This window comes from Athene noctua, chromosome 33 (genome assembly GCF_965140245.1).
Source record: "Athene noctua chromosome 33, bAthNoc1.hap1.1, whole genome shotgun sequence".
In the NCBI taxonomy this organism is placed as follows: Eukaryota; Metazoa; Chordata; class Aves; order Strigiformes; family Strigidae; genus Athene; species Athene noctua.
In genome coordinates this window covers 249,188-260,518 of record NC_134069.1, presented here as the reverse complement: position 1 = coordinate 260,518, position 11,331 = coordinate 249,188, and the positions used below count along the sequence as shown (strand labels likewise).

At 64.1% G+C, this 11,331-nt stretch overlaps 2 protein-coding genes across 2 annotated transcripts in view; one reads left to right on the top strand and one right to left on the bottom strand.

Moving 5' to 3' along the window:
- Positions 1–294, top strand: part of LOC141972442 (potassium-transporting ATPase alpha chain 1-like) — a gene marked incomplete at its 5' end in the record, with an annotated part of 16,734 nt that extends 16,440 nt beyond the window's left edge. Inside the window, one exon of the mRNA XM_074930312.1 lies at positions 275–294. Within this exon, the coding sequence (XP_074786413.1) occupies positions 275–294 (20 nt within the window). The remainder of the gene's footprint in view (positions 1–274) is intronic.
- Positions 295–609: 315 nt separating this feature from the next.
- On the bottom strand, positions 610–11,199 carry LOC141972441 (lipolysis-stimulated lipoprotein receptor-like). Its single transcript, XM_074930311.1, has 9 exons — positions 11,143–11,199; positions 8,692–9,000; positions 5,575–5,694; positions 4,500–4,550; positions 3,908–4,054; positions 2,384–2,461; positions 2,200–2,256; positions 982–1,061; positions 610–669 (listed from the first exon to the last, which is right to left on the bottom strand). The coding sequence occupies exons 1-9, from the start codon at positions 11,177–11,179 to the stop codon at positions 610–612; spliced, it is 939 nt and encodes a 312-aa protein (XP_074786412.1). The 5' UTR covers positions 11,180–11,199.
- Between the last annotated feature and the right edge of the window lie 132 nt (positions 11,200–11,331).

Genomic DNA, 11,331 nt, shown 5'->3' with positions numbered 1-11,331 from the left:
CCCCAATACCCCCCCCGACCCCCCCAAATACCCCCCAAGACCCCCCCCAAACCCCCAGGACCCCCCCAAACCCCCCTTGACCCCCCCAAATACCCCCAAGACCCCCCCCAAACCCCCAGGACCCCCCAAACCCCCCTTGACCCCCCAAATACCCCCAAGACCCCCCCAACGCCCCCCCCTGAGCCCCCATGACCCCCCAGGGAGCCCCCCAAACCCCCCCAAATACCCCCAGGACCCCCCCAATGCCCCCCTGACCCCCCCAAATATCCCCAAGACCCCCCCGAGCCCCCATGACCCCCCCCAATACCCCCAAGACCCCCCAAACCCCCCAATACCCTCCCTGACCCCCCCAAATACCCCCAAGACCCCCCCCAATGCCCCCCCCGGAGCCCCCAGGACCCCCCCAAATACCCCCAAGACCCCCCCGAGCCCCCCCAACCCCCCAAGACCCCCCCAAATACCCCAAGACCCCCCCAAACCCCCCCCTGACCCCCCCAAACCCCCCCAAGCCCCCCCCCGACCCCCCAGGACCCCCCCCAAATACCCCCAAACCCCCCCCAAAAAAAAAAAAAATCCCCCCCAGGATCCCCCCCCCCCGTTTTTTTTTTTTTACCTTCCGGAGGCGCCGGGGGGGTCCAGAATTCCGTTGGGGGAAGGGTTCAACCCCCCCTAAAAGATCATCGCGGGAACGGGAACGGGGACGAGAAAACGGGGGGGGGGTCGACGACCCCCCCCCACCGCCGGAGCCCCCCAAAAATTCAACCGAACGCCACCGGCCCCGGGGGGGGGGCACGGGGGAACGTTTTGGGGGGGTCCAAGACTCGGGCGCTTCGTGGAGGGAACTGATATCGCTAAGGGGGGGGGCTGCAAATTAAAAGGGGTTTAATTAATTCGGGGGGGGTGTTAATTAATGTGGGGGGGGTTAATTAATGATCGGGGGACCCCCCCCCCCCCCGATTTTTTTTTTTTTCTAGCACCCACCTGCCCGCGGGGGGGGTAACGGCCGCGCGGTTCCAAGGCGTCGATTTGCTCCTCCAGGTACCGCAGGACGATGGGGGGGCCTGGGGGGCCCAAATATTCAGCGCGGTGGTTTCAAGACCCCCCCCTTAAGCCTTTGAACCCCCGCCCCCCCCCCAAAGCCCTAAATGACAGTTTCAAGCCCCCCCTCCCCCAAATTGTTTCCCAAAATGGCGGTTTCGAGGCCCCCCCCCCCATGAGGCCTCAGCCCAAATGATGGTTTCAAGCCCCCCCCCCCAAAAAATCCTTTAACCCCCCCCCCAAGCCCTAAATGACAGTTTCAAGGCCCCTCCCAGCCCTCTTTTCGGTCTAACACCCCCCCCAAAAGTCGGTTTCAAGCCCCCCCCAAATGTCTCTTCCCTCCCAACGGTGGTTTCTCTCCTCCCAGCCCCCCCGCCGAGCCCCCCCCAGCCCTAAATGACAGTTTCAAGCCCCCCCGAGCCCCTTTTTAACCCCCCGATATCAGTTTCAAGCCCCCCCCAAGCCCCTCCCCAGCTCCCATTACCCTCAAACGACAGTTTCAAGGCCCCCCACCCCCTTTTTAACCCCCCGATATCAGTTTCAAGCCCCCCCCAAGCCCCTCCCCAGCTCCCATTACCCTCAAACGACAGTTTCAAGGCCCCCCACCCCCTTTTTAACCCCCCGATATCAGTTTCAAGCCCCCCCAAGCCCCTCCCCAGCTCCCATTACCCTCAAACGACAGTTTCAAGGCCCCCACCCCCTTTTTAACCCCCCGATATCAGTTTTCAAGCCCCCCCCAAGCCCCTCCCCAGCTCCCATTACCCTCAAACGACAGTTTCAAGGCCCCCCACACCCTTTTTAACCCCCCGATATCAGTTTCAAGCCCCCCCAAGCCCCTCCCCAGCTCCCATTACCCTCAAACGACAGTTTCAAGGCCCCCCACCCCCTTTTTAACCCCCCGATATCAGTTTCAAGCCCCCCCCAAGCCCCTCCCCAGCTCCCATTACCCTCAAACGACAGTTTCAAGGCCCCCCACACCCTTTTTAACCCCCCGATATCAGTTTCAAGCCCCACCCCAGAATTTTCTCCCCCCCCCCCCAGCTCTCATTAGCTTGGGGGGGGGGGGTGTGTGTGTCCTGTATGATGGGGGGTGGGTTGACAGGTGTCACTCATCCCTGCCGGGGGATGATTGACAGCTGCCAATCACACCCGTGACCTCACCTGACCCGACGCTTTCGCAGTCGCGCAACAGAGGGGCCTGAGAGCTCTGGCTGCTCGCTGGGGGGGGGGGGGGGGGGGGGAGCAGCTCGTTAGTCCCCCGCTAATTAATTCTCGACACCCCCCACCCCCCCAAAATTATCCCCCAGGCCCCCCCGGGGTTGTCCCCGCCCCCAGTGTCACTCACCGAGGGGTTGGAGGAGGAAAGGGGGCGGGGCGTGGCCGTAACCCCGCCCCGAGGTGGCGGCTTTTCCCGCCAGGTAAACTGGGAGGAAATTAAAAAAAAATAAATTAGCGGGGGGGAAGGGGGGGGGGTTGTGTTTCTGGGGGGACACAGGGACCCCCCCAAAGTGTCTGGGGGACCCCAAGGGACAGCAATACCCCCCCCCCCCCCCAGGGGACCCCGATACCCCCCAGGGGACACAAAGGGACCCCGATACCCCCCCAGGGGACCCCGATACCCCCCCAGGGGACACAAAGGGACCCCAATACCCCCCAGGGGACCCCGATACCCCCCAGGGGACCCAAAGGGACCCCAATACCCCCCAGGGGACCCCGATACCCCCCCAGGGGACACAAAGGGACCCCAATACCCCCCAGGGGACCCCGATACCCCCCCAGGGGACACAAAGGGACCCCGATACCCCCCAGGGGACCCCGATACCCCCCCAGGGGACCCAAAGGGACCCCAATACCCCCCAGGGGACCCCGATACCCCTCCAGGGGACACGAAGGGACCCCAATACCCCCCAGGGGACCCCGATACCCCCCCAGGGGACACAAAGGGACCCCAATACCCCCCAGGGGACCCCGATACCCCCCAGGGGACACAAAGGGACCCCAATACCCCCCAGGGGACCCCGATACCCCCCCAGGGGACACAAAGGGACCCCGATACCCCCCAGGGGACCCCGATACCCCCCCAGGGGACCCAAAGGGACCCCAATACCCCCCAGGGGACCCCGATACCCCCCCAGGGGACACAAAGGGACCCCGATACCCCCCCAGGGGACCCCGATACCCCCCCAGGGGACCCAAAGGGACCCCAATACCCCCCAGGGGACCCCGATACCCCCCCAGGGGACCCAAAGGGACCCCAATACCCCCCAGGGGACCCCGATACCCCTCCAGGGGACACGAAGGGACCCCAATACCCCCCAGGGGACCCCGATACCCCCCCAGGGGACACAAAGGGACCCCAATACCCCCCAGGGGACCCCGATACCCCCCCAGGGGACCCAAAGGGACCCCAATACCCCCCAGGGGACCCCGATACCCCTCCAGGGGACACGAAGGGACCCCAATACCCCCCAGGGGACCCCGATACCCCCCCAGGGGACACAAAGGGACCCCAATACCCCCCAGGGGACCCCGATACCCCCCCAGGGGACACAAAGGGACCCCAATACCCCTCAGGGGACCCCGATACCCCCCAGGGGACACAAAGGGACCCCAATACCCCGCAGGGGACCCCGATACCCCCCAGGGGACCCAAAGGGACCCCAATACCCCCCCAGGGTACCCCAATATTTCCCAGGAGACCCCAAAAGCCCCCCAAGAGAACCCCAATACCCCCCCCCCACCACCCCCAAGGGACCCCAAAGGAACCCATCCTCCTTCAGGGGACCCCCATTACCCCCCGGGACACCCCAATCTTTCCCAGGGGACCCCCATTTTGCTTCTCGCCCCCCCCGCACCCCAAAAAACTCACGGGCCTCGGGGCAGCAGCAGTGCTGGGGGCAGCAGGGGCAGCGCAGGAAGCAGCAGCAGGTGTGGGGGCAGCACTGGCACCAGCACACCCCCACCACCAGTGCTCCCAGTGCGGCTCCCAGTCCCACCAGTACCACGAAAAGCCAGTCTGGGGGGAAAAAAAAAAAAAAAAAAAAGGAGGGGGGGGGTCAATTTGGGGGGGGGGGGGGGCGCACCCCAAAGATCAGGGTGTTCACTCCCACCACCACAAAGGACTCGGGGTCCCCTCTCGGTGTGTCCCCCTGTGGGGTTGGGGTGCACTCGTGGATACTGGGGACCCCCCCCCATAGGTTTTGGGGACCCCACTGAAATATTGGGGACCCCCCCAGGATATTGGGGACCCCCCCAAGACACTGGAGACACCCCCCCCCCCCCCCCAGATGTCTGGGTCCCCTCCTGGATACATGGGGCTCCTCTCTCTGACGTTGGGGTGTGTCCCCCCCCCCAAGATCCTGGGGACCCCCCCTGGATATTGGGGACCCCCACAGATCTTGGGGGCCCCCCCCAGGATATTGGGGCCCCCCCCAGGATATTGGGGAACCCCCCCCCAGTACCTGGCAGGGTCCCCACGCCCAGTAAGAGGTCGGTGGCCTCCGCTAGGGTCCCTGAGGGGACACAAGGGACATTGGGGGGGGGGGGGGGGCACTTTTGGGGGGGTCCCAATTGTCGGAGGGGGGGAACCCCAACTCTGTGGGGGGGCCCCAAATGTCGGGGGGAGCCCCCTCCATAATCTGGGGGGGCTCATGTGGCCGGGGGGGGCCCAGGAGGTTTGGGGGGGGGTCGGGAACCCCCCTACTCCCATCCCAATGGGGGCCCAGGCGTCCGCAGGGTCCTAGTGCCCCCTCCCAGTACAGCCCAGTTCCTCCCAGCACATCCCAGTCCCTCCCAGCGAGCTCCCAGTCCCTCCCAATGACCTTTCAGTAACCTCCCAGTGACTCCCAGTCCCTCCCTATGCTCTCCCCGTCCCTCCCAGTACAGCCCAGTCCCTCCCAGTGACCTTTCAGTAACCTCGCAGTAACTCCCAGTCTCTCCCAGTCCCTCCCTAAGCTCTCCCAGTCCTTCCCAGTACAGCACAGTACCTCCCAGTGCTCTCTCAGTCTTTCCCAGTGCTCTCCTAGTCCTTCCCAGTACAGCCCAGTGCCTCCCGGTCCCTCCCAATAAGCTTTCAGTAACCTCCCAGTGCCTCCCAGTGCTCTCCCAGTCCCCCCTGATCCCCTCGTGGCATTCCCAGTGCCTCCCAGTACTCTCCCAGTCCCTCCCAGTACTCTCCCAGTCCCCCTTGATCCCCTCGTGGCATTCCCAGTCCCACCCAGCACCACCCCCTGCCCTCCCAGTGCCTCCCAGTGCTCTCCCAGTGCCTCCCAGTGCTCTCCCAGTCCCTCCCAGTCCCCCCTGATCCTCTCGTGGCATTCCCAGTCCCACCCAGCACCACCCCCTGCCCTCCCAGTGCCTCCCAGTGCTCTCCCAGTCCCTCCCAGTCCCCCCTGATACCCTCGTGGCATTCCCAGTCCCACCCAGTGCTCTCCCAGTCCTCTCCCAGTCCCTCCCAGTCCCCCCTGATCCCCTCGTGGCATTCCCAGTCCCCCCCAGCGCCCTCCCAGTGCCTCCCAGTGCCTCCCAGTGCCTCACCCAGTACGACCAGTTCAGCCACGGCCTCGTTGTTGCCCTCCAGGTCCTGGGTGGAGGTGACGGTGCAGATGTAGACGCCGCTGTCACCCCAGGCCGCGGGGCCCAGGCTCAGCTCCGCCCCTGGCACCCAAAGGTGACCCTCGGGTGACCCCCGTGACCCCGGGGATGTCACCTCCACCCCCCCGCCCCCCCCCCACAACCCGGTGACACCCCAGTGACACCCCAGTGACACCCCAGTGACACCACCAGGGTCCTCCCAACAGCCCCAGTGACACCCAGTGACACCCTGGGGACACGCAGTGACACCCCTGGTGTCCCCCAACACCCTCAGTGACACCCAGTGACACCCAGTGACACCCTCAGTGTCCCCCCAACACCCCAGTGACACCCAGTGACACCCAGTGACACCCTCAGTGTCCCCCAACACCCCAGTGACACCCAGTGACACCCAGTGACACCCTCAGTGTCCCCCAACACCCCAGTGACACCCAGTGACACCCAGTGACACCCTCAGTGTCCCCCAACACCCCAGTGACACCCAGTGACACCCAGTGACACCCTCAGTGTCCCCCCAACACCCCAGTGACACCCAGTGACACCCCTGATGTCCCCCAACACCCCAGTGACACCCAGTGACACCCTCGGTGTCCCTCCAACACCCCCAGTGACACCCCTGGTGTCCCCCCAACACCCCAGTGACACCCAGTGACACCCTCAGTGTCCCCCAACACCCCAGTGACACCCAGTGACACCCTCAGTGTCCCCCCAACACCTCAGTGACACCCAGTGACACCCCTGATGTCCCCCAACACCCCAGTGACACCCAGTGACACCCTCGGTGTCCCTCCAACACCCCCAGTGACACCCCTGGTGTCCCCCAACACCCCAGTGACACCCAGTGACACCCTCAGTGTCCCCCCAACACCCCCAGTGACACCCTCAGTGTCCCCCCAACACCCCCAGCGACGCCCAGTGACACCCCTGGTGTCCCCCAACACCCCAGTGACCCCCTGGGGACACCCAGTGACCCCCCGGTGACACCCAATGACACTCCCGGTGTCCCCCCAACACCCCAGTGACACCCAGTGACACCCTCAGTGTCCCCCAACACCCCAGTGACACCCAGTGACACCCAGTGACACCCTCAGTGTCCCCCAACACCCCAGTGACACCCAGTGACACCCTCGGTGTCCCCCCAACACCCCCAGTGACACCCAGTGACACCCAGTGACACCCTCAGTGTCCCCCAACACCCCAGTGACACCCAGTGACACCCAGTGACACCCTCAGTGTCCCCCCAACACCCCAGTGACACCCCTGGTGTCCCCCAACACCCCAGTGACACCCAGTGACACCCAGTGACACCCCTGGTGTCCCCCCAACACCCCCAGTGACACCACTGGTGTCCCCCAACACCCCCAGTGACACCCAGTGACACCCCTGGTGTCCCCCCAACACCCCTGTGACACCCTGGGGACACCCAGTGACCCCCCGGTGACACCCAATGACACTCCCAGTGTCCCCCCAACACCCCAGTGACACCCAGTGACACCCCTGGTGTCCCCCAACACCCCAGTGACACCCTCAGTGTCCCCCAACACCCCCAGTGACACCCAGTGACACCCAGTGACACCCTCGGTGTCCCCCCAACACCCCCAGTGACACCCTCGGTGTCCCCCCAACACCCCAGTGACACCCAGTGACACCCAGTGACACCCTCAGTGTCCCCCCAACACCCCCAGTGACACCGCTGGTGTCCCCCAACACCCCCAGTGACACCCAGTGACACCCTCGGTGTCCCCCCAACACCCCAGTGACACCCAGTGACACCCTCAGTGTCCCCCAACACCCCAGTGACACCCAGTGACACCCAGTGACACCCTCAGTGTCCCCCAACACCCCAGTGACACCCAGTGACACCCTCGGTGTCCCCCCAACACCCCCAGTGACACCCAGTGACACCCAGTGACACCCTCAGTGTCCCCCCAACACCCCCAGTGACACCCTCGGTGTCCCCCCAACACCCCAGTGACACCCAGTGACACCCAGTGACACCCTCAGTGTCCCCCAACACCCCAGTGACACCCAGTGACACCCAGTGACACCCTCAGTGTCCCCCCAACACCCCAGTGACACCCCTGGTGTCCCCCAACACCCCAGTGACACCCAGTGACACCCAGTGACACCCCTGGTGTCCCCCCAACACCCCCAGTGACACCACTGGTGTCCCCCAACACCCCCAGTGACACCCAGTGACACCCCTGGTGTCCCCCCAACACCCCTGTGACACCCTGGGGACACCCAGTGACCCCCCGGTGACACCCAATGACACTCCCAGTGTCCCCCCAACACCCCAGTGACACCCAGTGACACCCCTGGTGTCCCCCAACACCCCAGTGACACCCTCAGTGTCCCCCAACACCCCCAGTGACACCCAGTGACACCCAGTGACACCCTCGGTGTCCCCCCAACACCCCCAGTGACACCCTCGGTGTCCCCCCAACACCCCAGTGACACCCAGTGACACCCAGTGACACCCTCAGTGTCCCCCCAACACCCCCAGTGACACCGCTGGTGTCCCCCAACACCCCCAGTGACACCCAGTGACACCCTCGGTGTCCCCCCAACACCCCAGTGACACCCAGTGACACCCAGTGACACCCTCAGTGTCCCCCCAACACCCCCAGCGACACCCAGTGACACCCCTGGTGTCCCCCAACACCCCAGTGACCCCCTGGGGACACCCAGTGACCCCCCGGTGACACCCAATGACACTCCCGGTGTCCCCCCAACACCCCAGTGACACCCAGTGACACCCTCGGTGTCCCCCCAACACCCCCAGTGACACCCTCAGTGTCCCCCAACACCCCAGTGACACCCAGTGACACCCAGTGACACCCTCAGTGTCCCCCCAACACCCCAGTGACCCCCCGGTGACACCCAATGACACTCCCGGTGTCCCCCCAACACCCCAGTGACACCCAGTGACACCCTGGGGACACCCCCTGGCGTCCCCCCCAGCCCCCTGTGCCACCCTGTCACCACCGACACCCCCCCCCCTCCTTGGTGACACCCCCCAACCCCTCCCAACAACAATGTCCCCAACAATGTCCCCACCTCCCACGATGGTGACCCCGCGCCCTCTGTAGAAGTCCCCGAGGGTGACAAGGCCACCCTGTTTGGTGGCCACAATCCGGACGGTGCGAGCCGCATCCGGACAGGGCGAGGTGACATCGGTGACGTCCCCCGGGGAGGTGACAATGCCGTTGTCCCCTTGGGGGGAGGGACAGAAGGATTTGTACTTCCAGGTGACAATCGGGGGGTCGAGGGCCACCGTCTGGTAGTGACACCGCAGCAGGACGGGCTGGAAGAGCAGGGCCACCGTCCGGGGGTCTGTCATTGTCACCTGTAAGGGGGTGACAGGGCCTGGCGGGGGGGGGACACGGGGACAGAGAGCGCCGGTTAGGGGGGGGGTGACACCTTGGTGGCACCTTCTTGTTACCTGTCACCTCCCTCCCCGGTGCCTGGGACCTGTCTAGGAGCTGCCACCTGCTTGTCACCTCTCTGTCACCTCTCCCTGATCCCTGTCACCCTCTGTCACCCCCTTGTCACCCCCTCCTCGCCCCTGTCACCCCTTGTCACCTCTCCCTGATCCCTGTCACCCCCTTGTCACCTCTCTGTCACCTCTCCCTGATCCCTGTCACCCTGTCACCCCCTTGTCACCCCTTGTCACCTCTCCCTGATCCCTGTCACCCTGTCACCTCTCCCTTGTCCCTGTCACCCCCTTGTCACCTCTCCCTGATCCCTGTCACCCTCTGTCACCCCCTCCTCGCCCCTGTCACCCCTTGTCACCTCCCTGATCCCTGTCACCTCTCCCTTGCCCCTGTCACCCCCTTGTCACCTCTCCCTGATCCCTGTCACCCTCTGTCACCCCCTCCTCACCCCTGTCACCCCTTGTCACCTCTCCCTCGTCCCTGTCGCCTCTTGTCACCTCTCCCTCGTCCCTGTCACCCCTTGTCACCTCTCCCTCCTCCCTGTCACCCCTCTGGGACCTGTCACCTCCCCCTGGGCCTTGTCACCCCCTTGACACCTCCCCGTCACCTCTCCCTGGTCCCTGTCACCCTCTGTCACCTCTTGTCACCCCCTCCTTGTCCCTGTCTCTGTCACCTCTCCCTGATCCCTGTCACCTCCCTGTCACCCCTTGTCACCTCTCTCTCCTCCCTGTCACCCCTCTGGGACCTGTCACCCCTTGTCACCCCTCTGTCACCCCCTTGTCACCCCCCGTCACCCCTTGTCACCCCCCTGTCACCTCCCTGTCACCCCTCTGGGACCTGTCACCCCTTGTCACCCCTCTGTCACCCCTTGTCACCCCCCGTCACCCACTTGTCACCCCCCTTGTCCCCGTCCCCCCCGTCACCCCTCAATTGCCCCCCCAGCCCCTAATTACCCCATTAATTACCCCCCATTACCCTTAATTACCCCTCAGGCTCTAATTACCTCCCTAATTACCCCCAAGCCCCTTAATTACCCCCCCCAGCTACTAATTGCCCTCTTAATTACACCTCAAGCCCCTTAATTAGTTACCCCCCAGGACCCCCTCTGCCCCCCCCAATTAGCCCCCAGACCCTAATTACCCTTTCATTTCCCCCCAAGCCCCCTAATTACCCCCTTAATTACTCCCCCAGCTACTAATTACCCCCTTAATTAACCCCCAGGACCCCCTCTGCCCTCCCCAATTACCCCCAGCCCATAATTGCCCCTCAGGACCCCCTCTGCCCCCCCCAATTCCCCCCCAGCCACTTCATTACCCCCTTAATTACTCCTTCAGCTACTAATTACCCCTTAATTACCCCCAATCCCCTTAATTACCCCCTCAATGCCCCCCCAGGCCCCTAATTACCCCCCCAAACACCTCTACCCCCCTAATTACCCCCAGGCCCTAATTACCCCTTCATTTCCCCCCAATCCCCTTAATTACCCCCTTAATTACTCCCCCAGCTACTAATTACCCCCTTAATTACCCCAAATCCCCTTAATTACCCCCTCAATGACCCCTCAGCCCCTTACTACCCCCCAAAACCCCTCTACCCCCCCAATTACCCCCCAGGCCCTAATTACCCCTTCAATTCCCCCCCAGCCCCTTCATGACCCCCTTAATTACACCACCAGCTACTAATTACCCCTTAATTACCCCCAATCGCCTTAATTACCCCCTCAAAGACCCCCAGCCCCCTAATTACCCCCCCAAACACCTCTACCCCCCTAATTACCCCCCAGGCCCTAATTACCCCTTCGTTTCCCCCCAATCCCCTTAATTACCCCCTTAATTACTCCCCCAACTACTAATTACCCCCTTAATTACCCCCAATCCCCTTAATTACCCCCTCAATGCCCCCCCAGACCCCTAATTACCCCCCACCTCCCTTTCCCCCCACAATTATCCCCCCAGAGCCCCCCCCAGCCCCTTAATTACCCCCCCAGCGCCTTAATTACCCCCTTAATTACCCCCAGCCCCTTAATTACCCCTTTAATTACCCCCCCAACCCCTTAATTACACCCCGAGCCCACCCAGCAGCGCCAGCAGCGCGGCCATGACGGCGGCCATGATGGCGGCGGCAGGTGTGGGCGGGGCCGGGGACACACCTGGCCACTCCCCTCCCTCCCCGCTCCACCTGGCCACGCCTACTCCGCCTTTTCACCAGGCTCCTGGCCACGCCCCCCGTTCCACTTGAACACGCCCCGCCACCGCTTGGCCAC

Bases quoted from the DNA above. Each gene is read 5' to 3' on its own strand.
- LOC141972441 (XM_074930311.1), bottom strand. From the start codon at position 11,179: ATGGCCGCCGTCATGGCCGCGCTGCTGGCGCTGCTGG. The intron at 4,055-4,499 runs GTACTGGGGGGG...TTTTCCCCCCAG, and splicing joins GGGCGTGGGGACCCTGCCAG to ACTGGCTTTTCGTGGTACTG. The intron at 2,257-2,383 runs GTGAGTGACACT...CCCCCCCCCCAG, and splicing joins TTTCCTCCTCCAACCCCTCG to CGAGCAGCCAGAGCTCTCAG.